Source organism: Amia ocellicauda, chromosome 1 (genome assembly GCF_036373705.1).
Source record: "Amia ocellicauda isolate fAmiCal2 chromosome 1, fAmiCal2.hap1, whole genome shotgun sequence".
Lineage (NCBI taxonomy): Eukaryota > Metazoa > Chordata > Actinopteri > Amiiformes > Amiidae > Amia > Amia ocellicauda.
The window spans coordinates 59,748,013-59,774,776 of NC_089850.1; the positions used below are offsets into that span (position 1 = coordinate 59,748,013).

General features: G+C 38.7%; 1 protein-coding gene across 1 annotated transcript; it reads right to left on the reverse strand.

Moving 5' to 3' along the window:
- Positions 1-10,560: 10,560 nt before the first annotated feature.
- LOC136755202 (membrane-spanning 4-domains subfamily A member 4D) lies at positions 10,561-25,395 on the reverse strand. The gene is made up of 7 exons (XM_066711690.1): positions 25,219-25,395; positions 16,237-16,446; positions 15,793-15,906; positions 13,787-13,843; positions 13,470-13,607; positions 12,309-12,410; positions 10,561-11,511 (listed from the first exon to the last, which is right to left on the reverse strand). Exons 2-7 carry the CDS (start codon positions 16,414-16,416, stop codon positions 11,335-11,337), a joined length of 768 nt encoding a protein of 255 aa, XP_066567787.1. The 5' UTR covers positions 16,417-16,446; positions 25,219-25,395; the 3' UTR covers positions 10,561-11,334.
- Positions 25,396-26,764: the final 1,369 nt, after the last annotated feature.

The window sequence follows — 26,764 nt, forward strand, 5'->3', positions numbered from 1 at the left end:
ACACTGTCCCTCACTCGGGAGGAGCAAAACTCACACACCCATTGACACGAAATGTATTCTATCCCCTTGGTTCTGGAGGCTCCATGTGACTGTGGACAAATGGATTTAGTATCAAAGGCAATAAACCTCATGACTCTAGGAAAACCAAAGGATGCATTGGAAAGATACTATTACAAAGGTCACTCTGTTTCATGAGACACCTTCAGGACATTCTGTACATTCACATTTAGGGGCACACACTTATCGCTCTCCCCGACAGCAGGGACACCCTTACACTCGCCGTACACACATATACACCCCACGGGGAAGGGTTGGGATGAAGGAGCGTCAAATCTTCCTAACCCCTAAGCGGATTTGCTTGTAACTGATAAACATAACTTTTTGGCTTCTTTCCGCTTTGCTCTATTGCCAAACAGCAGGGAATGAAGACTTTGTACAGGAAGTTGAAGAAAGTGTTTTGTGATAATTATATAATGTTTTATATTAATACTAGCATTAGAAGTAGTTTGTATACAGACTGAGCAGATTAGATTTAGCAGGACAATAAAGGGTCAACAAGGTTGATTTGTTAGAAACTCCTGTCAGTAATGAAAGATTACACAGTGCTGAAATAGCCTACAGCTGTCTGCTGAGAATTTGTTTATGACTTAATCATTTCTCTAGATAGGCAGGAATTGTTTCTGTTAACGAGCGATTGACACTAGGTAAATGATGACCGTGGGATCGCATCTTCCTAGTGCACATCAAAGACGGACATCTGCTTTGGATCCATCACCTCTTCACGGGAGGACAGATCGTAAAACGGACCCAGACTTGTATCTTCTGATTGGATGAATGGCCATAAGATGTTACGTCATTTTCCTATAAAGTTGTACTCATGTTTGTAAACATTAAGTCTCACTGAAGGAATTATTCCTGACGTGGAGCTTCCGAGCCAGCTTGATTAAAGTTCTATTTGCTTTATCTCCATGACTTCTCCACTTATTTCTGACACGGTTCTACAAAGGGTGACCTCCTAAACCTGCTGGATAGGGGCTCTCCAGGACCAGGGCTGGAGACCACTGATATAGAGCATCTCTAATATAGTGAGACAGAAGTAGAACTTTTGACAGAAGCTCGGCCATAGTATTGACTATCCAGACAAACACAGATAAATTGAAGGATATTTTAATACTTCAGATGGTGGTCTACAATGTGTATATACACTCACCTAAAGGATTATTAGGAACACCTGTTCAATTTCTCATTAATGCAATTATCTAACCAACCAATCACATGGCAGTTGCTTCAATGCATTTAGGGGTGTGGTCCTGGTCAAGACAATCTCCTGAACTCCAAACTGAATGTCTGAATGGGAAAGAAAGGTGATTTAAGCAATTTTGAGCGTGGCATGGTTGTTGGTGCCGGCCGGGCCGGTCTGAGTATTTCACAATCTGCTCAGTTACTGGGATTTTCACGCACAACCATTTCTAGGGTTTACAAAGAATGGTGTGAAAAGGGAAAAACATCCAGTATGCGGCAGTCCTGTGGGTGAAAATGCCTTGTTGATGCTAGAGGTCAGAGGAGAATGGGCCGACTGATTCAAGCTGATAGAAGAGCAACTTTGACTGAAATAACCACTCGTTACAACTGAGGTATGCAGAAAAGCATTTGTGAAGCCACAACACGTACAACCTTGAGGCGGATGGGCTACAACAGCAGAAGACCCCACCGGGTACCACTCATCTCCACTACAAATAGGAAAAAGAGGCTACAATTTGCACAAGCTCACCAAAATTGGACAGTTGAAGACTGGAAAAATGTTGCCTGGTCTGATGAGTCTCGATTTCTGTTGAGACATTCAGATGGTAAAGTCAGAATTTGGCGTAAACAGAATGAGAACATGGATCCATCATGCCTTGTTACCACTGTGCAGGCTGGTGGTGGTTGTGTAATGGTGTGGGGGATGTTTTCTTGGCACACTTTAGGCCCCTTAGTGCCAATTGGGCATCGTTTAAATGCCACGGCCTACCTGAGCATTGTTTCTGACCATGTCCATCCCTTTATGACCACCATGTACCCATCCTCTGATGGCTACTTCCAGCAGGATAATGCACCATGTCACAATGGTCCAATCATTTCAAATTAGTTTCTTGAACATGACAATGAGTTCACTGTACTAAACTGGCCCCCACAGTCACCAGATCTCAACCCAATAGAGCATCTTTGGGATGTGGTGGAACGGGAGCTTTGTGCCCTGGATGTGCATCCCACAAATCTCCATCAACTGCAAGATGCTATCCTATCAATATGGGCCAACATTTCTAAAGAATGCTTTCAGCACCTTGTTGAATCAATGCCACGTAGAATTAAGGCAGTTCTGAAGGTGAAAGGGGGTCAAACACAGTATTAGTATGGTGTTCCTAATAATCCTTTAGGTGAGTGTATATTTATAATGTGACTGTGGCGCCTTCTTGTGTAGAACTGCTTCCACTGTGCCACCTTAATTCTGGGAGCAACAGCAACTCCGCAATACTCCTGTAATTGATGCCCAACAATAACCTGACAACAGTGCCGGTTCTAGACATTTGGAAGCCCTAGGCAAAATTTATGTTGGAGGCCCTTGTCTTGATTGGTGGACTAGCGCAGTGGTTCCCAAACTTTCTGAGTGGTGCCCCCCAAAAACATTTGGGTCACAGCTCGCGCCCATACCCCTACCCCCTCCCGCCCCCACCCTTGTCCCACACGTTCATATTTGTATTACAATTTATTTTTTATTTTTTGAAAGCCCTAACATTTAATATACTTCAAAACTTGTTTTCATTTCACTTTTCACAATTTTAATTGTCAATTTACATTGGAATATCTCTATGCATGAACCTATTCTAATCTAGTACGGATAAGCCCGAATCAACATAGTTACAGAAGATACAGTAACGCTCTCTTTCCATTTTATACAATTTTAATAGTTATTTAATACATAGGATGAGACAGAATATTCAAAAATTCAACTATTCGTTAAAGATGGCCACTATCGACAAGTGAATCTAACATTTGATAGTTTAAATAATAATAATAATAATAATAATAATAATAATAATAATAATAATAATAATAATAATAATAATAATAATGATTTTATTTTAAAGCCTGTACGGTTGATTGGCTCTCTATGTAGCTGTAATGAAGATTGACGAGAGGGTGGGATTTGTTATTGCTTGTCTGTGATTGGCTGACAAAGACAGATCTGTGCGACTCCGCCAATGGGATCGGTGCAATTCTGTATACTATGTATACTGTGTATACTATGTGCAGTGCAATTAATATACCACAAATCTACAGCTGGTGTGTTAACCCACCTAAAAGCCAAACACCCTTCTGCGACACTATGACAGAAAAGGAAAGAGGAGCAACAAACAAACTATTATTAAAACACACACAGTCAGCTATTGCTATATATTTTGTTTTCACTGGAACTTGAACGCACAGGTAAGTTTCCGAATTTATGTTATAAAGTTGTTGTGTTAGATGAGTATTTTAAAATAAAGTTCAGAACTTCTTGCAATTGCAAAAATGGTCACATTGCACTATTTTGCATTTAATGTAATTTTTGTTAATGCGTTTCCAAAATATTGCAGCAGAGAGTCCTGGCGAGTTCGTTTCCCATTCAATGACATTTTGGAGGGCAAGTTATTCTTATGTATTTAATTTACCGTAATTATCACCTCATATAAACTGCTGTATATTTTGATCTGAAACTACCAATCAGCGGCTTCACAGACACTGCTGCTGGACAGTCCTCTATTCTGATTGGCCAGGACTGGACATGGAAGAATCCACCAAGACAATAACCGAAACCCGATTTCCTCTCTTGTGAGTCGCGACAGTACAATTTGACTTTGATGTGTGTAAGTGTAGACACATATATCAGTTTATCCAGTGCGATTTTAGCGGGGTGGCAATCAACAGTTGTCAGATGCCCTCGGGGATTTCTTGTGTCTCGTCTTGACTTTTTACCTGTTCAGCTCTTTCCCCGCGACCCCCATAAGGGTCTTGCGCCCCACAGTTTGGGACCCTGGACTCGCGTATAGGGATGTTACGGTTATGGAGACCCGCCTCCAAGCCCGAGGCCCTAGGCAATTGCCTACTCTGCCTATAGGTAGCGCCGGCCCTGTATATGGCGTTTCTGCTGTTAAACTCCTCAAAATGAATGAGCTGTAAATACGTTCTCCAACCGCCAGACCCGCAGTTCATTTGATATGCTATATAGCCCACTGAATAATAAATATAGCGACAATATGGGCTTTGTAATCAAATTAGTCATTGTGAAAGATGTATAATCATGTTGATTGTTGAAACACGCTATTTGCTACACGTCATATATTATTATAATTATTTATTGTATTAATTTGCACTTGATACAGCGCTCCTCTGATCGGCTCAGCAAGTTTCTAACTTTCCTTAGTAATTCAGTCCTGATCATGTTGTAAACCCGGGTCTCTGGATCAATGCCTCGATCAGTCACTGTTTGATCAGGATGCTGATCAGTGTTTGGTCCAAACAGTGATACGGAGCACAATTGTATGTGTCTTTGTCTCGCACTTCCGATAGCTGCATAATTTACTGGATTTAAGTTGTTTTTTATTTGTTTGTTTGTTTAAATTCAAAGTTTGGAATATAATGTAGGACTACACTGTGTACGGTTACCAAAGTGTGCAAAACTGAGTAAACTTAAAATAAGCCATGGCTCCTCATCATGAATATAAACTTATCGGCGAAAGTTAGCATTTTTGGTCTAAAATCCAAACGTTTTTTGTATCTTTGCTTACAGTTATTGCAACACGCGTCAGTCTTTATTGAAAGCCTATAGTCATTTCACCATATATCAGCTGCTGTCCAGTGTGTTTCAACAGAAGAGAAAGGCAGAAAAGGAGAAGTGGTAGCTCTTCCAGTGTAGCTACCACATACAAAGAATGATTAATCTTACTGACGTTTCATGGAAGCCTTTATTGAAGTTCAATCGTTATACCAAAGTTTCCTTCCACAAAGCACCATAAGAGCTACAGGACAGACAAATACATAAAATTATACTCTTGCAACCCTTTACAATATCCTTAGAATAGTATCACCCGTATTAACATGAAGTTAGCTATGAAAGGCTAGCACTAGCATTTTCAGAAAAGCATCTTTAGGCAAATAATGGATAATACTCTTTTAAAGTTAACATCTGTTAAACATCTAAATCTATTTTAAATGTGTAAAGTACATGAACGAATGCATAAATAATAAATAAATAAGAAACACTAAATATGTTATACATTCAATGTTGGCAAGTATAACAGCATTTCCCATGTGTGGGGAGACATACAGTCATTAACATTAACATGCAAATCAATTTATAACTTTTTTGAAATGCGTTTTTCTGGATTTTCTTGTTGTTATTATGTCTCTCACTGTTAAAATACACCTACCATTAAAATTATAGACTGATCATTTCTTTGTCAGTGGGCAAACGTACAAAATCAGCAGGGGATCAAATACTTTTTTCCCTCACTGTACAACCATCACGATTATTATGGTGCTGCATCCACTCAATCGGTTTTCTTTTTTTTTTTTAGGTTGGTGTTGAATGAATAAGCCCTCAGCAGCTCATTTTGTATACGGACACCAGTCATCTTGACATGTTACATACAAGTGTTTTAAAATCTATTTACAAAACAGATTTAATTGAATAAATACTTTTCTCTGTTTCTAAATTATGTAATGCACAAATGATATGTATGCATCAAGGAACATTATTAAACTTTCTCTGGTTCAAATAAATTACTCAGTTGTGTTTATTATTATTATTATTATTATTATTATTATTATTATTAGTAGTAGTAGTAGTAGTAGTAGTACTATCAGAACCGTATTATGATTATTCATGCATACCTTTGCATTCCCGCTCTCTCTCACACACGCACATTTTAATTGAATAACTGCACATTCCACACATTTGCTTATCGATTGTAATTATTTGTACAAAATATATAATGTATAATTTCAGAGTAGATACACAAGTGTTCACTTGAGCACAGAGCGTCTAGCAAGTGTGAGGAGTGGAGCTGAGCACGTTGGTAAGTCAAGCAATTTGATAATTAATTGAATGAACAATGGGCGGGATTAAATCAAAACAAGTCTGTAGATAATAGTGGTTACATTTACGAGAAGAAGAAAATAGCATCTTACAACAAACGAAGCTGCCACTGAGAACAGTTTTGTAGTTTTATTTAGAGGGTGGGTTAATTCCAGCCAATGTCTTGCCATAAAAAAAGATACATGTATAAGAGAATTTGCAAATGTGCACTTTGTTCAATAGCGCCTTTCCTTATTGCCAGCATTCGGATATAGTACGATATCACAGTCCTAAACTCCCAACTACAGTATCCTAGTAAATATACTATTTTTAAGGGTTAAATAAATAAGCCAAACTCTCATTATTAATGAACTTGAATGTAGCAAAAGGTTCAAACGAATATGTTTACTTACTCCCAACTGTTCATTGTTACATTTGACTAACTTTAGCAATTAGGATCCCCTTAGGCCCAAAGCCCTTTCTCTCCCCTATATATATATATATATATATATATATATATATATATATATATACACATGATGAACTGTAAATTGTACAGGAAAAATTGAAGTTAGAAGGACGACTAATCGAAAACTAAAGAAATCCAGACATCTGCTTGAAGACAGAACAACCTCAAGAAAAAGCACGTTTCAGGAATGAAACCAGAGTCACTATTGAACGAACAATCTCCAAGGAAAAGAAGAGGTACATTAATAGTTTTCTCAAATTTTTTTCGTTTTCTCTCTTAAATTATGTTCTCTTGCTGAGATATCTGGAAAATTTGAATATGGTTTATATATACATACGCACATATATACGTACACAAAGTATTGTCTGCAAAAATGTTGTTTAATGTATGGGATATTGTTTATATTGTTTGATAATCTATAATCGACAGTGATGTGTCTTCTGGCTTAATTGAACCATCATGTAATATTTCGAGCATATAGCAATGCTGGGTTTGAATTACATGTTATATTATGTATATTTCTAGAAATAAATGTTTGATTTTTGATTTTATTAATTTGACTTAAAATGATCATTAATTGGTATGTTGTGAACGTCTAGTGTAGTGTCTATTAAGCTAATCTTAAATTACAAACAAAAAATACTATATATCTTTATACTATTATCTATGTCTGATGTTAAGTAAATAACAGAAATACATTTATTTTTTTGAATTGATTTTACAGGTTCTCCGGCAGAAAATAATGTGTATAAATACCCTTCTAGACATACACAAGTAGTTCTTATACATTTCTTCAAATAAAAACGAAAATATCTTAATCTTTTATTTGTTAAATGTTTCAATTAATTTCACATGGAAATAACATTTGAAATAATGTAAATAAAATACTAACCTCATTTCAGTCTGCAAATAATATATTGTTTTGAATACAATCTGTTGCCATAATAGGAGATTCTTAAACTATATAAGAACTTATATTGCAAAATGTACAATTATGCCAGACAGTATTTAGTTTTCTCTGCAGTGACAACCATCAGTGGAGTTATTCACCGTTACAAGAAGGTGTGGATCGCAACACAATCTCTCGAACAGCACCCATTGCAGAACTAAAAATTAGCTGCTCCGGAAGCATTTACCTGATGAAAAAAGGAAACATTCTGTGACTTTTCTATTCGATGTTTCAAAAGAATTGATACTCAGATCAAAGAAACAATTGATAAAATGAAAGAAAATTGAGAACTTCTTCCAATACTGTACATGTTTAAATGAATACTGAACATCTTACAGTTAAACTTTCCTCCTGTAAAAATGTAACTGGATTAATCATCAAAATAGATAATTGTTTTTTTTTTTCAAATGTGTATTTTTTCTCTAAAGCACCTGTTGGTCTCTTGCAAAGCTTTTTTTAAGCTGATATTATTTGTATGTTTACTCTCTCTCTCTCTCTCTCTCTCTATATATATATATATATATATATATATATATATATATATATATATTAACATAAAAGGCCTACCTGTACATTTTACTATGGCAAACTAGCCTTTTTATTTTGTAATAATGCTGTTCAGTTTAATTGGTGTTGAGTGTGTTATTACTCTGTATTCAAGCAAATATCAATGGAAAAAGGGTTTATTAAAGTGATACGACCTATAATATCTATGTCACTTTATTTTAGTTGCACATAGGGCTGGGCGATACATCGATATCAATAATTATCGCGGTAATTACTTCTGTCGAGAACGATATGAAGACATTTAGATACATTTTCGATAATTCGGAAGTTCATTTGTTGTGGAGGAGCAGAGCGATTGTGGGTTTGGTTTGTTTCGTTTTAAAAACAGAGACAGAGAACAACACTACGAGCGATAGAGCCTGATGTGGAAAGGACTTAAGTGTCTGTTTTATTCATTATGCTTTACATGATTGGAGACCCCGTAATAAATACACTTTTCTATTAAGAGATATTTAGAAGAGCTAAACGTGTATAGACAACATTACATTCAGACACTGAATATATTGTTATTATTGTAATCATCGAGATATGTGCTAGTAGATATGTATTTTAAATGGCACAACTTGACTCCCTTAACTTATTACTCTTATTACAGATGTGTAACTGCAAAGGACACCTTTTGCCGTATTATTTGTAATTTACTTAGCAGACGTCCTTAACCAGGGCAAGTTACAGTTGAAACAAAATACACACGAACATTTCAGGATTAATCATCCAGCTACAATATAGCAGGTTATAATTGAAGTAAATTGTGCACGTTTCAGTCATGGCGTTTATTAAACCAGTCCTTAATGTTTAGAGGGAAAATCTGCCCAGATCTGCTGTATTCATAGGCGCCGAGTTTTTAAATTCCCGGGGGGGGGGGGGGGGTGAGTTAATGAAACCCCTACGACCACTGTCAGATAAAATACTTAGTTTTCTCCCGTAAGAGGGGGGGGGGGTGTTTGTTTCATTTTCTTCCTTGAATGATTGAATGATCAGCCCCGCTTTTTTATGTTGGGGGGGGGGGGGGGGGGGGCTCAGGCCCTTGAGCCCCCACGTAAGTCGGCGCCTATGGCTGTATTTATTTATTATTTATATTATTTATTCATTCTTTAATTTAACTTGTAAATGGACACACGTTAACTAAATCGTATTCGACTTCATACTGATTGTCTCTGCGGGGCTGTTATACAACAGACCTACAAACTATTCACAGGACAACAGCCACTGTCCAGCTGTTCATAAAATATTAATAACATCCGCCGCTACCGATCCGATTACTATCCTTCAGTTTATTTGTAACTAGTCAAGGCACTGCACCGGTCCTGTGAAATCTGTGTTCGGCAAGTTTTCAATACACTCAGATATTAACTGTAAGCAGTCATTGTTTCTGTACGTGGATTTCACTCCATGCTGCTAATAAACTAATTTGTGGGGGGAAGCAATAAAAAAGGCAAACAGAATGCTAGGGTATATTGTCAAAAGTGTAGAATTGAGAACAAGGGCAGTGATGTTCAGACTGTACAATGCACTAGTTAGAGCTCATCTGGATACTGTGGACAGTTCTGGGCTCCACACTTCAAGAAAGATATCGCTGCTCTAGAGGCAGTTCAGAGGAGAGCAACCAGACTTATTCCAGGTCTGAAGGGAATGTCCTACTGAGAGACTGAGGAACTGAACCTTTTCACCCTGGAACAGAGGAGACTACGTGGGGACTTGATTCAAGTCTTCAAAATCATGAAAGGCATCTACCACATCAAACCAGAGGAGCTTCTCCAGATCAGCAGGGACACACGCACCCGGGACACAAATGGAAATTGGGCTTCAAGGCATTCAAGGCAGAAAACAGGACTCACTTCTTCATACAGAGAGGCATCACAATCTGGAACAAACTCCCCAGCGATGTGGTAGAAGCTGAAAGTTTGGGAACATTTAAAAATAGACTGGATAGGATCCTTGGATCACTTAGTTATTATTGAACACCCAACAAGCACAATGGGTCAAATGGCCTCCTCTCGTTTGTAAACTTTCTTATGTTCTTAATTTCTTCGTGATCCCACACGGCAATTAATTTGTGAAATGATCCACTGTTTGGCAAGTGTTTGTCATGTTCTGACCATTAAGAATAGTTTAAAATCCCAATTAACTGTCTGGTTTCTTCAACTTTCACTCAGGAGCAAAAATCAGCCTTTAAACTTGAAAGAAATAATGATTTGACATTTATCGTGATAATTATCAATATCGACTGATATGATTGTTTTTTTTATCATGATAACATTTTTGACCATATCGCCCAGCCCTAATTGCACAAAATCCTTCATAGCAATGTAATGTGAGTGTTATAACTCTTGCAGAACCTTATACCCAACCACTGTTATAATACATGTTAATGTCCTGGTTTATTGAATTTACTTATTCTACATATTGAAATGGGTAGCTTACTTCCATTTAAGCAGCACAAAAAAGCAACATGTAAAAATTTGACATGATCCTTCATTTGAGCTACAAAGGTATATATTTATTATAAAATAAGAAAAGAGTGACATGATCAAACAATAAGATACAGATGTACATCAGTAATCCATTTAGATCCACAATGAACAGAACACAATATTAATTATGATGAGAACAATATGTACCAAGCTGTGCATATATATTGTCCACAATTTTCTTTGGTGTCCTATGGCAAGATGTTATGTTCCATGTTTCATAGCAGGGTGTTATAACAATATGTCTTATACAGTATGTATTTACACCTGCATTATAACGCTTTACCCCCAAAATCAAGAGGAATCATTTTATGACATGTGGCAGGTATGGTTATTTCAAACATTTCATAGAGAGTGCTATAATCAGTGTTATGAAGACTTATGTGCCTGTTATGTCAGTTGGAAAAATGGTTTTGGCTGGTTTTGAATGTATTATGGCTGTGTTATATTGCCTTTATGTAGGCTACATAGAGGGTTGTTCAAATAAAGCGTTACCAAAAATGGTAACCATATGAAGATAATAAAAGTAATATAAACAATATAAGAAAAATAATAAAATAATTCCCACTACAAGATCCTGTGCTTTTCTTTGCAGATGTGTGATGTGATGGGGAACTTGAAAAGATGCACTCAGCACACATCCAGTGTGAAAGAGAAACAATCTTAGGATGTTTCCCCTGAAAATTGCTGAGCACACTTGGTATCTCTGCCATAGTCTGTACACTTACAAGTGTTCCCAGTGTGAAAAGGGGTGTAACGAATTTGCAGGAGGAATGCAAAGCTAGATCACCTCTGCATATATTTCCTGGTTTTTGTCATATGGCAGTGGGGTTATATAGTTTGACTCCAGATCTGTGGGGCCCTTGGAGTGAGACTGGGGCAGAGGCTCAGGGGCCCAGTTTTGCACAGGAGCCTGAGGTAGTTGGTTGGTGGAGACTTGCTGGACAATGACTATGGACTGAAAAACACAAGAACACACACAAGACAGACCTACAGAATTACATATTACCATACCATACCATATTACATACCATCATAGACCAGTAGAAAAATATATGAGCTTTTAACCAGCAGCTGTTAAATATCATTCTTTCAAATTCAATATACCATATTATGCATTCACTAGCATGGTGTTAATATTTGTTAAATACACTTTTGCAATTAATTATACATTATATCATATATATACATTTCTGCTATACTAGCTCCGTATACTGCAACATTTACAAAATACGATATTAATTTATAATAAAATTAGCCTATATAATATATTGTACAATATTAATTCTCTGGTGAATTCAAGCAATTTGATGAACAGATATGTATTACATAAAATTATATATATATTATTTTGTAAGTCGCCTGGACAAGGTTGTCTGCTAATAAATAAATAATAATAATAATAATAATAATAATAATAATAATAATAATAATAATAATAATAATAATAATTAGAGATTATGTTATTCAGGCAGCACATAATTTGTATATCTGCACTACATATATATAGTATATGTGAAATGTTTAAATATGGAAACAGCTTGCCATAGATAATGTTTGCTAGATGGTATTTTATAATGAATCAGTGTTTTGATGACTGAACTGCTTAGATCCACTGCAGACATTGTAATGGCTTGGCAGACTGGGCCAGCAGGTCAATCAGAACCACCTGAGAAGTTCCCTGAACCTTCCTAAGACATCATACAATTTGTCAAAAAAAAAACTCAAGTGTTTGATGTGTGCGGCAAGTCTTACCACAGGTGACTGATTGCAGGTCGCCTTGCAGCCGAAAGCAGAGATGGAGATGGCGATACAGAACTCCAGCAGAGAGAGGACCAGCATCACCCCATTCACCCCCTGGGACAAGGAATGTCACACACAACACACAACAATGGCAGCCGTTACACTAATTTGACATATTGAGTGTTTCAGTTTCTGATAGCTTAAGGAAGTGTGTGTACCAAAAACTAACACATATCTACATGTTGTAAATAAGTTAGAACTGTATTATACACCGATCAGCCATAACATTATGACCACTGACAGGTGAAGTGAATAACACTGATAATCTCGTTATCTGTCAGTGGGTGGGATATATTAGGCAGCAAGTAAACATTTTGTCCTCAAATGTGTTAGAAGAAGGAAAAATGGGCAAGCGTAAGGATCTGACAAGGGCCAAATTGTGGCAGTGGGCTCTTTCAGCAGGATAATGCGACCTGCCACAAAGCAAAAATGATTCAGGAATGGCTTGAGGAACACAACAAGGTGTTGACTTGGCCTCCTAATCCCCGGATCTCAATCCAAACGAGCATCTGTGGGATGTGCTGGACAAACAAGTCCGATCCATGGAGGCCCCACCTCGCAACTTACAGGACTTAAAGGATCTGCTGCTAACGTCTTGGTGCCAGATACCACAATACACCTTCAGAGGTCTAGTGGAGTTCATGCCACGATGGGTCAGGGCTGTTTTGGTGGCAAAAGGGGGACCTACACAATATTAGGCAGGTGGTCATAATGTTATGGCTGGTTGGTGTAAGTGACATACTGAAAACACACACATTGAAATCCTTATAGTAAAACTGTTTTTATGAAACCATCTTTAGCCCAAAGCTACTGAATTGTTTAGGAAGCTGAAACTACACATGATACTGCTATATGTATGTTACTGTGTGTATGGAAGGTTTACACTACATGTATATACAATTCTGTGTTGTGAAAAAGGAATATGATGAGAAAATGAAGATACCACTGTCAGTGGCAGAGCCACATGCGACATGCAGCAAAAATGCAACAACAATGCAGGACATTTATGTCTGGGAAAAGGCTCTCTAGTGATAGTCCTTTTCTAGTGATAGTCCTCCAAAGACTATTTTGTTTTGCTTTAAGTTTCAGTGTTTGGGCAGCAAATTAATTTACCTGTAATACATTGTTGGAAATGTATGAAGATTGTTGGCAAATAAATTGATTAATTAAAACCATCTCTAAGGCATAGAGGATTATTCCTATGGATGCCACAATGCTACTGATGATGTTCATGGCAATGGCTCCTGCGATCTGCAAAAAGTAAAAATTAATTAATTTTCTACCAAAAAAGTGGAATTTTCTGTCATCGTACTGGTAGTACCCCTGTATTTTCTGGCACATTACACTACTGAAATGATGAATTATGACTGATTCTTTTAAATCAAATTAAAAACTTCACTTTTTTCATAATAAACAATATCAGTACTTACCAAGTGTGAGCGAGAGTTCTGGTTCACAGCCACAGAGAGGGAGCCAGAGATGATATACTGATAGGAGAGATATATGAGTTTTATTTACTTATTTTAAGATGTAATGTGTCTGATTTTCAATGTGCCCAGGGACCCAGGATATTAGACACATGCTTATTCCAATTAAACCCACCCCTTCTCAATGCAACACTATACAGTACTGATGTTTCAGCTCCTATGGAAATGTGCATTGTATTTAGTCTTTTTCTGGCATTAGCAAAGACATTAGGCACATATTTGGATAAAGTGAAAGTGGCAAAAAAGCAACAGTTGTATTTAAACTTCACAAAAACATTGCAACCTATGCAGCACATTTTCATTATTTAATTGTCACGTCCCTTCACAATGAGAGTGACATATCCAACACGTTTAGTATTGATGATTGTAATTTTTCTAATGTACTTATATTTCTCATTAATAAATAATAAAGCAAATGCAGAGTATTTTCATTTTATGAGTAATTGAAATAGTTTGATCAATATATTCTGTATATACACTCACCTAAAGGATTATTAGGAACACCTGTTCAATTTCTCATTAATGCAATTATCTAACCAACAAATCACATGGCAGTTGCTTCAATGCATTTAGGGGTGTGGTCCTGGTCAAGACAATCTCCTGAACTCCAAACTGAATGTCTGAATGGGAAAGAAAGGTGATTTAAGCAATTTTGAGCGTGGCATGGTTGTTGGTGCCAGACGGGCCGGTCTGAGTATTTCACAATCTGCTCAGTTACTGGGATTTTCACGCACAACCATTTCTAGGGTTTACAAAGAATGGTGTGAAAAGGGAAAAACATCCAGTATGCGGCAGTCCTGTGGGCGAAAATGCCTTGTTGATGCTAGAGGTCAGAGGAGAATGGGCCGACTGATTCAAGCTGATAGAAGAGCAACTTTGACTGAAATAACCACTCGTTACAACCGAGGTATGCAGCAAAGCATTTGTGAAGCCACAACACGTACAACCTTGAGGCGGATGGGCTACAACAGCAGAAGACCCCACCGGGTACCACTCATCTCCACTACAAATAGGAAAAAGAGGCTACAATTTGCACAAGCTCACCAAAATTGGACAGTTGAAGACTGGAAAAATGTTGCCTGGTCTGATGAGTCTCGATTTCTGTTGAGACATTCAGATGGTAGAGTCAGAATTTGGCGTAAACAGAATGAGAACATGGATCCATCATGCCTTGTTACCACTGTGCAGGCTGGTGGTGGTGGTGTAATGGTGTGGGGGATGTTTTCTTGGCACACTTTAGGCCCCTTAGTGCCAATTGGGCATCGTTTAAATGCCACGGCCTACCTGAGCATTGTTTCTGACCATGTCCATCCCTTTATGACCACCATGTACCCATCCTCTGATGGCTACTTCCAGCAGGATAATGCACCATGTCACAAAGGTCGAATCATTTCAAATTGGTTTCTTGAACATGACAATGAGTTCACTGTACTAAACTGGCCCCCACAGTCACCAGATCTCAACCCAATAGAGCATCTTTGGGATGTGGTGGAACGGGAGCTTCGTGCCCTGGATGTGCATCCCACAAATCTCCATCAACTGCAAGATGCTATCCTATCAATATGGGCCAACATTTCTAAAGAATGCTTTCAGCACCTTGTTGAATCTATGCCACGTAGAATTAAGACAGTTCTGAAGGCGAAAGGGTGTCAAACACAGTATTAGTATGGTGTTCCTAATAATCCTTTAGGTGAGTGTATAGGATATATATTTTAAATACATATTACAAAAATGTGTTCAACACCAATTGATGATTTGAAAGAGGCAAAAGAGCAAGAGCAGTATTCAAACTCCACAAAAACTTTGCTTCATTATATGACTGTATCACACACACACACACACACACACACACACACACACACACACACACACACACACACACATTATATATATTCAGTCACTCATCACTCAAGCACTAAAACTATTACAAAATGACAGAAGAGGCTTACAAAGATAGCTCCCCAGAATGGGATTCCACTGATTACAACTATAATCTGACAAGGTGTTAGTAGCTGGATCACACCGATCAGCAACACCATTATTGCAATCATGATCTGGACAGTCTGTGGAAACAAAACAAGAGAAAGGTAAGGCCACTGGTACAGCAGACCTGCTTTTGCAATGTGTGAAGACTCTGTGTTTGATATTAAATGGGGATGGGGAGTGGCTGGCCTGTATTAACATTACATTACACACCAGCATGGACTGATTGCCACAAGACAATACAACTTCAGCAGCCTGGGACCACTTTACAAAACATTACAAACCTTGAACATCTTTTAAATTGTGGGCCTAATTTTACGCTATACAACAACACAGTCTGCAGCCCACTGCTAGGGGGAGGTTCTGTGTGTCAGGCCTATAGGAACAGGGAGATATAGATTTGTTTTTACTCCCAGGGCTTTTGGCTCTCCTTTCAAGAACCTCCTCAGATTATCTTGGGCCTGGCCGACAGCAGGGTTAGGCATTGACTGCCATTGAGAGAGATTGCTGAACTGAGTCTCCCCTGGGGCTGGGGTCGGTGTCATCATCATAGTCATCTGCCTGGAGTTGACAACAGAGGGGGCAGTCATGGTCTTGGTGATCTTCAAAGATGGGTTTTCCTGCAGGATAAGAAACACACAGACTCACTGTCAGTTAATTTGCCAATAAATATCTTGTTTGAGAGAGAGTACTGCAATATTCTAGTGAATCTAAACAAAACCAGGTTTAGTCTGTTGGAAGATACACAGGTTGGTTTCATGCTGGATCTTTGCTTAGGTTGATGTTTGCAGGCTGTCTTGGTTGACGTTATGTCATTCTTAAAACATTCAAATAAAATATGACACTTGTGAAAGCTTTTAATTGTACTCTATCGCTAATGCTATAGTAACGTTACCCAGCTCAAAGCTCAGGAGAGTTCATGTTTAAAATGTACAGGGTAATAATGTTATAGCAGGTCCTAAGGCAAGGCTAGGACACAGTCACTACAATGATACAAAATAAACAGTTGAACAATGCCAATTATCATGACCCTACAACTACCACAAGTATTGGAATTAAACTATAATTTCAAGAGCCAGTTTAAAATGTATTACAAATGACCAGCAGCCTTGCGCCAACGTCGGTCCGATTGATAACGATGGTTGAACCTACATTGGCTTATCATGTTCGGCTGTAATAATTTTACATATCACCAATGTTGGCCCGACCATGTATTAAATAAGTAAATGTGCATTAGCCTATAGCAGGGGTTTTCAAACCAGTCCTGGAGTACCCCATGCCCTGCTGGTTTTTGTTCCAACCTAGGTCTTAATTACTTAATAGAATGGTTATATTGCTTTATGAGGACAATTAATGATTCAATTAAGCAATTAAGACCTCAGTTAGAACAAAACCAGCAGGGCAGGGGGTACTCCAGGACCGGTTTGAAAACCACTGGCCTATAGTATAGATCACCCCACGTATCCCTAAAACCAAAACACAAGAAGTAATATACCTTACGTTTCCCATATATTCAAATCACTCAGCCGAGGCATTATTAAGGAATAACAAGCACCAATTGTATTCACAAATAGCAGATCAATCATTTAAAACGACAAACGAATCTTGCTTCTCAGTGACTGAGTTCCTGAAATGATATGAATGGCATCCTCTGAACACGTATTGGTTGAAAACAACCACAGTTAATGTCCTACATGGTACTTGTGGAGGAAAATAGAAATCGTTTTGTGCTTCTTATGAAAACTTCTTCTTTTCTAACTTCTCAGTTACTCTGTTTTAGTTTATCAGCAACTTACATTCTCTACTTGTTTCTTATTCAAGTTTCACTGTACTCAAACCTATCTTTGTTATCGGCAAATGATCTTCTAAATGTAGCTGGCAATTTAGAGGATAATTATTATTATTCAGGAGTAATAATTGTAATAATATTGATGAGATGGGTATAGGGTTATTTTAGAATGCCAATAAAATTACTATCATAGTTATTTAGATGACCAATGAGACACTGTTTGTAAAATGTCAAACCCCTTGAGGGTATGTCCCAAAATGGGAATAAAAGCTATGTACTATGTACCTGGGCCGGTGGAAAGCGTCAGCGTGTGACGCACAAGCCCCGCCTCCAGAGACGCGGAATAAACACAGAAGAAACAGAAGAAACACGGGCACCGACACAGCTCACACACTGCCGCACAGTACTGTCTCTATATTGCTTGAATGTCATATCGATCTATGGTCTTTATATATATTATAAAAGTCTAGGCTAAGTAATGAGTAATTCGTTATAATGATGTAAACAGTAAACTACTCGGTCGTGTGTAGAACTTGCTATTGTTTTTTCTTGTACTAAGTATGACTGAAGTCTGAAATTTAACAGTATGCATTTTACACGTGAAAATTGCATTGTGAAATTGTGAACGGGACCATAACTTTATTAATTATCCGAATTTTGCATTAAAACTATATAAATTTAACCGAAGCAGGTCTCCATTCAAATCAGTGCATTTTAATACGAGACCAGCTGTTTACTATGCAATCCGAAATGCAGTTATATTGAGCTGAGCAGGACAATCACAAATGCCGGCGTTAGAGGTGACAACTGGGCCGATGCACAAATGGAAGCGCTGTTTACAATGAGGATGAAGATGCAGTTAAAACAGAAACCGCAGGAGCGCAGCGCTGCTGTCTGACACTATAGACGCGTCACAGAGGCTGCTTTCCATGCAGACGATCGCATACTAATGCACAATGTCCTAATAAAGGTGCTTCGCTTTCGGGTGGATTGTATAACAGCACTCTTAAACTTGCAGAACCGCAGATAGACATTTGAAAAGGGAAATATATGACTTAGATTCCCCATTGAACCAGCACATTTTTAATTATTTTAGAAACTTCGGCTGCAAAGGGTTAAGATTACTTTCAAATAAAATATAGAACCGAACAATAGCCAATATACATCGATATTAAGAAGTTTGTGATTATAAATCCATCGCATACACCAAGCAGAAATGTCATTCGTCACTGGTTTGTTTGAGCAGATATGTTTATTCCCGGCATGCATTTAACAAAAAAAAGTTGTACGGATATAGCATCGGTCTGCATTTAGTCGGATATGATCCATCTCCTAGACTGTAACTGCTGTCCAACCATGCCAACCTTTCCAACGTCGCTCATCCTCCACCTTGTAATGAACCCATATATGGCCCCAGGGGCGGACTGGGACCAACAATCGCCCCAGGATCAACGTTCAAGTCAACCGGCCCACATTTATACCGAAATAATAATGAATTCAGCGCGCCGTCATGATGAACTATTGGTAAAAAAAACATAAACTATAACAAACTGTTTAACATTGTTAATATAGCCGGATCAGGCAGAGCTCATTACACAGGATTTGAGCCGCACACCACAGTTTAGGAATAAATCCTCTACACCACAATACTCAATCTCCTGACACTGGATGATTATCACTACACTGATTTAGAGGGGTTACGTCACTTGTAACGTGCTCATTAATTTTGGTGAATCAGCCCCCTTACATGTACATGTTAAAACATTACACAACGTGTATTGGAGTGAGCTAACTTCCGCATTATGTCATTCTTTTGCTGTATGCAAATCTCACTCTCATTCTCTCTCTCTCTGTACCAGGATTCGTTTGTGCACAGCCTGATGGGAATCGAGGCGGAGTGGTTTATCTTCTTACTATAGAAGATCTTTGACTGACATGACACTCATCCACTATCAATACAGTAGATTCCAACCAAAGGCGAAATCAGTTCACCAATCCCATTGTAAGAACATAAAAGCATAAGAAAGTGTACAAATGAGAGGAGACCATTCGACCCATCGTGCTCATTTGGTGTTCATTAATAACTAAGTGATCCAAGGATCCTATCCAGTCTATTTTTAAATGTTCCCAAATTTTCAGCTTCAACCACATCGCTGGGGAGTTTGTTCCAGATTGTGACGACTCTGTTTGAAGAAGTGTCTCCTGTTTTCTGACTTGAATGCCTTGAAGCCCAATTTCCATTTGTGTCCCCAGGTGTGTGTGTCCCTGCTGATCTGGAGAAGCTCCTCTGGTTTGATGTGGTAGATGTGTGGTAGTCCCCACGTAGTCTCCTCTGTTCCAGAGTGAAAAGGTTCAGTCTCAGTCTCTCAGTAGGACATTCCCTTCAGACCTGGAATAAGTCTGGTTGCTCTCCTCTGAACTGCCTCTAGAGCAGCGATGTCTTTCTTGAAGTGTGGAGCCCAGAACTGTCCACAGTATCCAGATGAGCTCTAACTAGTGCATTGTACAGTCTGAACATCACTGCCCTTGTTCTCAATTCTACACTTTTGACAATATACCCCAACATTCAGTTTGTCTTTTTTATTGCTTCCCCACATTGTTTGGATGGAGAAAGTGAGGAGTCCACGTAGACTCCTAGGTCTTTCTCATGCGTTATTTCATCTAGTTCTATTCCTCCCATCTGCTGAGCCACCTATTTTAGTATCATCTGCAAATTTCACAAGTTTGCTAACTATCCCAGAGTCCAGATCATTAATATAGATTAGAAAAAGCAAGAAAAAGAAAATCCTGGCAAATCCAATCAGAGAGTGGCCACTCCTCCCCCTTAGATATTACAATATTGGATTTACACAAGCGATGATTGGAGTGATGATGTGTGAGAGAGAGAGAGTGCAAGAAAAAAATAAATCAAATTTAGACCAGTGGCCCATGCAGGTCCAAACAGACCGGCCCACCGGGGATTCTCCCGCACTTCCCGCTTCTGCTACTCCGCCCCTGTATGGACTGCAATGTGTACATTTTTATATGCTTCTATTGTATATGTGTGACACTTTTACCTGGACCACCACTTTTCTGTACAGTGCTTTTTGGAATAGCAAGTAAATAGAGAGAGAAGCTGGGATTAATATAGAAATACCGTTGTCTGTCCGCTTGTGCAATGTAATATTTCAATGTGTTACAACTGGGTTCAATAATATTAAGGACAACGGTGTGTGACCTTGGTTTCCTGATGAATAAATACCCACCTTTATTCTGCTAAATAAGTTTGGTTTGTTTTTCTTTTTGCAACCTCCTCCTCTTATGTATCCCGAATTCCACAACCTCCCCGACCTACTGCTGTCCGACCATGCCAACCATATGTCAACGTCGGCCCAACTTCATGTGCTGTCTGGGAATGTTTTCCCAGGCTGGGCAGCTGTGGAAATACCTACAGTGAGGGAAAAAAGTATTTGATCCCCTGCTGATTTTGTACGTTTGCCCACTGACAAAGAAATGATCAGTCTATAATTTTAATGGTAGGTGTATTTTAACAGTGAGAGACAGAATAACAACAAAAAAATCCAGACAAACGCATTTCTAAAAAGTTATAAATTGATTTGCATGTTAATGAGGGAAATAAGTATTTGATCCCCTATCAATCAGCAAGATTTCTGGCTCCCAGGTGTCTTTTATACAGGTAATGAGCTGAGATTAGGAGCACTCTCTTAAAGGGAGTGCTCCTAATCTCAGCTTGTTACCTGTATAAAAGACACCTGTCCACAGAAGCAATCAATCAATCAGATTCCAAACTCTCCACCATGGCCAAGACCAAAGAGCTGTCCAAGGATGTCAGGGACAAGATTGTAGACCTACACAAGGCTGGAATGGGCTACAAGACCATCGCCAAGCAGCTTGGTGAAAGGTGACAACAGTTGGTGCGATTATTCGCAAATGGAAGAAACACAAAATCACTGTCAGTCTCCCTCGGTCTGGGGCTCCATGCAAGATCTCACCTCGTGGAGTTTCAATGATCACGAGAACGGTGAGGAATCAGCCCAGAACTACACAGGAGGATCTTGTTAATGATCTCAAGGCAGCTGGGACCATAGTCACCAAGAAAACAATTGGTAACACACTACGCCGTGAAGGACTGAAATCCTGCAGCGCCCGCAAGGTCCCCCTGCTCAAGAAAGCACATGTACAGGCCCGTCTGAAGTTTGCCAATGAACATCTGAATGATTCAGAGGAGAACTGGGTGAAAGTGTTGTGGTCAGATGAGACCAAAATCGAGCTCTTTGGCATCAACTCAACTCACCGTGTTTGGAGGAGGAGGAATGCTGCCTATGACCCCAAGAACACCATCCCCACCGTCAAACATGGAGGTGGAAACATTGTGCTTTGGGAGTGTTTTTCTGCTAAGGGGACAGGACAACTGCACCGCATCAAAGGGACGATGGACGGGGCCATGTACCGTCAAATCTTGGGTGAGAACCTCCTTCCCTCAGCCAGGGCATTGACAATGGGTCGTGGATGAGTATTCCAGCATGACAATGACCCAAAACACACAGCCAAGGCAACAAAGGAGTGGCTCAAGAAGAAGCACATTAAGGTCCTGGAGTGGCCTAGCCAGTCTCCAGACCTTAATCCCATAGAAAATCAGTGGAGGGAGCTCAAGGTTCGAGTTGCCAAACATCAGCCTCGAAACCTTAATGACTTGGAGAGGATCTGCAAAGAGGAGTGGGACAAAATCCCTCCTGAGATGTGTGCAAACCTGATGGCCATCTAAAAGAAACATCTGACCTCTGTGATTGCCAACAAGGGTTTTGCCACGAAGTACTAAGTCGAAGGGGTCAAATACTTATTTCCCTCATTAACATGCGTTTTTCTGGATTTTTTTGTTGTTATTCTGTCTCTCACTGTTAAAATACACCTACCATTAAAATTATAGACTGATCATTTCTTTGTCAGTGTGCAAACATACAAAATCAGCAGGGGATCAAATACTTTTTTCCCTCACTGTATGCCTTATTCACCTCTGGCAGAACTCCATAGCTATGTCCCCACAAGCCTCCTCCATAACCCGGAGAAGGTTTTCTCGTTCATCGGGATTTCGGTGATAGACCTTCCACCGCTATGCAGAAACTCTGACCAGTGGAAACTGACATTGTCCATGACAATTGAACAGGGCTGCTCTGGCCACCTTTGCACATCACTGTGACTGAAGCCAATTCATACAAACCAGCACATGGCGTGATCATGTACATCTTGGAATGGGCCAGTGTGGGTTGTAGCATTCTGTGGTCCAGACCACTCGGGTCAATTATATTTTTATATTCATCAATATTACCAACAAGGACAGTAATATCTATGTATATCAGCTCATATTACTTGATTCTTGTCAGTATAGCAAGTGTTCCTTGGTGTGGTCCCTATTGCTGGCTCTGTAATTATGGTCCTAGTGTGCTGTGAATTGTGAGTTCCTACACTACACTGAAGACTACTTTATCTGCTATACTCGTTAGTGTTTAGTTGGTGTTAGAATATCACATTTTTGTTTCAGTATTGTTATTTTTTTGTCATGCCATTCATTTTCAAATATATTTTTCATAATAACCATTTTTGTCTGTTACGAATATGCAGTTTTTCTTTAGATGTTCTTGTGTATTAACTACCACAACAAAATGGCAATAATAAAAGTGGTCCAGCACTTCTGAGTGGTCTCTGTGGTATATATTATTTCTTATCTTGGTGGGATTTGGGCATTTTGAACTGCCTTCACTTTTTCATCAGTTGGCCTTATACCATGTGCGTCTAAATGAAAACCGAGGAACTTCACTTGCTTTGCAGAAAAGATGCATTTGTCTCTCTTCAGACTAAGGCCAGCTTGCGAAAAAAAAATGCAAGACTACTTGGAGGTGCTCATCATGCTCAGCTTTTGTCTTCCTGGAGATGAGTATGTCATCTAAATAGGGCTTTACTCCTGGAACTCCTGCAAGGAGTGTGTCCATGAAATGCTGGAAAATAGCCACAGCAGTTGAAATGCCAAACTGCAATCGCAGGGCACGGAAAAGTTTTGCAGACAGTTGTTCTCTATGATAAAACAAAAAGTGCTGTGAACCCAGACATGACATATAAGAATAAATCATTACTGCTAGACGTGTTGGCTCCAGAGGTTAGTATTTTTTTTAAATATAGTTTTAAATATTTTACTGTGGTAACTTGAGGGAAATAAACAAATTTTAACCTTTAAGTGTTTTATTGGAACACAAAACTCTCATTTACTTATGCACAGCCACAGTGTATCAGCACCATTTTCTATATAAATGTATTAATACTGAGAAACATCATAACTAAGGCTGGGGGAGGGGGTGACACTCCTGAAAGTACGGATCAGTAACAGGGACAAACTAAACAGTTACAACATTTTTGAAGGACAGCTTATAGTACTGGTATGGTAATAGTTGTATAACTAGTATTAAAAAATAATATGAAAGTACAATATGCCGGTAATGTAATACTGTGGCAATTCTGAAGCGTCACTATTACGTGCAGTGACGCAGTAGAACGGGCTTCGAATCCCCGCCCCGCCGCGGCCGGAAACCCCCAGTGCGTTACAATGTGTTTCACTATTGTGTCTCAGGGGGACTGTAATTCATATAATTATGTTTAAATAATACTTAATCGTTTAATAAAACATTGAAATGGATACATTATCATGTTGCCTCACTTTCGACCTGTGCATAGGCCTGCTGTGGTACTATGTCTCCCCCCCACATGGGAACTGTGAAGCGCATTGAGCCTCATCTGGCTTCATCTGGCCTCACTGTCCTCTGAGCAGCGCAGCCCATAGTAACTCATCAACGCCAGTAACAACAATATATCACTGCACTGAAGTCTGTATGTGCTTTATTGAGAATGTATGTGCGGCTGTTATACTTGCCAACATTGAATGTATAACATATTTAGTGTTTATTTATTGATTATTTATGTATTCGTTCATGTTATTTACACATTTAAAATATTTATTTGTTTGTTTGTTTATTTCAACATTTATTTATACATTCATTAGTTTCAACATGTATATATTTATTTTCCGTTTGTCTCTTTGCTATTTACATTTCTCAGTGCGCTTCTACATTTCGTAGCGTCTCTTATATTTCTTTCTTTTTCAATGTGACAAAACATTGAACTCTGTCAATCAGAGCTAGTGGGCGGTAGCCAGTGCGCTTATTGTCCTATCCAGTGCAATTAATCATCTTCATAATCATCTTCATGTTCACGTTCATAATAACCTCTCCATGTTCATCTTCATGTTCATCTTCATAATCATCTTCATGTTCATAATCTAGTTCATCTTAATTTCGGCACTGTTCACCCTCCATACACAACATTGCAGAGAAACAAACACTGCGCCCAGGACTGTCAATTATAATTTGGTCTGAACAGAACGTCACTATGGAATCGGCATGCCAAATTAGAAAATAAAATCTGATACGTTACCATTTAGTACTACATTACACAACACAGTCCGAGAAAGTATACGTCTATAATACAACAGCATAATTTTGTACAATTTAGATAATATTAAATATACAGAAAATGCAGTAGTCACTTTAGCACTTACCTAAAAAGATTGAGAAAAGTACAGCTGTGACTTGTTACTGTGCACAATCTTCTTTGTGCCTGGAAGAGCTACCACTTCTCCTTTTCTGCCTTTCTCTTCTGTTGAAACACACTGGACAGCAGCTGATATGTGGTGAAATGACTATAGGCTTTCAATAAAAATACTGACGCGTGTTGCAATAACTATAAGCAAAGATACAAAAAACGTTTGGATTTTAGACCAAAAATGCTAACTTTCGCCGATAAGTTCTAAATTCAATTGTAAGTCATACAAGCTTAATAAAGTTTATTAATACTTTTAATAATTTGAAATTATATAATTTTCTGGGTTTACTGACATGACTCCCATTGTTCTCCCAGTGAAATCATGCCTTTCACAATATGCAATTTAGTGACCAAGTCAGAGTTTTCTGGCAGGTTGGCAAAAAGCATAGATCCCTCTGATTGTAAGTTTCTCCACTGTAGTACACTGTCGTAAACTTGTTGATTTGAAATATATTGTATTATTATTTAAATATATTACAAGCATTTCAACAACCCTACTTCAGTGTACGGTGTACGGTGTTTGCTATTAATTCACATTAGGAGTTTCAGGGCTCATAATAATTTAATTATAATTTATTTTTAAATTAAAAAAATACAATAACTGAAGCTCTGGCTTCACCGGCAGAAACCGACACAATCGAAAGACAGCCTACGTGTTTGGTTTAGTTCTGTTGTTGGGTGGTGGTGTGTGCGTGACGTCACTCGACTAAAATAAATAAATGTTGATATCTTCAAAGCCATAATACCACAAAACAAACGTTTATTTCAATTGCACTAACAGATTGTTACGGCGAATTCAATAGCCCCTAAGGTTATGCGCATGCGCCAAATACTAGCATTGCGATCAGTCAATGGAGCGTGATTTCGCTGCGAGAGAGAGCGGCCCCGCGGCTGCAATGGGAGGGTGTTTATAGCAGCTGGACGGAGGACATTTGTGTCTGCTTGTGATCTCGGCGATTGTACATCAAGAATAGGCTACATTTAAAAATAAATAAGCTCAACGCAATAGATCCAGAATGCGACTAAATACACGTTTTCTACAGTAAACAAATTAAGAACCTCTCGTTTGTACTTATTATAATTCCATAATATCTACACTCACCTAAAGGATTATTAGGAACACCTGTTCAATTTCTCATTAATGCAATTATCTAACCAACCAATCACATGGCAGTTGCTTCAATGCATTTAGGGGTGTGGTCCTGGTCAAGACAATCTCCTGAACTCCAAACTGAATGTCTGAATGGGAAAGAAAGGTGATTTAAGCAATTTTGAGCGTGGCATGGTTGTTGGTGCCAGACGGGCCGGTCTGAGTATTTCACAATCTGCTCAGTTACTGGGATTTTCACGCACAACCATTTCTAGGGTTTACAAAGAATGGTGTGAAAAGGGAAAAACATCCAGTATGCGGCAGTCCTGTGGGCGAAAAATGCCTTGTTGATGCTAGAGGTCAGAGGAGAATGGGCCGACTGATTCAAGCTGATAGAAGAGCAACTTTGACT

What these genes read in the sequence shown, in the direction of transcription:
- LOC136755202 (XM_066711690.1), bottom strand. Translation starts at nt 16,416, where the DNA reads ATGACTGCCCCCTCTGTTGTCAACTCCAGGCAGATGACTATGATGATG. An exon ending in GAGAGCCAAAAGCCCTGGGA is followed by an intron (nt 15,907 to 16,236) that starts GTAAAAACAAAT and finishes TTGTTTCCACAG; the next exon opens with ACTGTCCAGATCATGATTGC. An exon ending in CCTGCAATCAGTCACCTGTG is followed by an intron (nt 11,512 to 12,308) that starts GTAAGACTTGCC and finishes TGTGTTTTTCAG; the next exon opens with TCCATAGTCATTGTCCAGCA.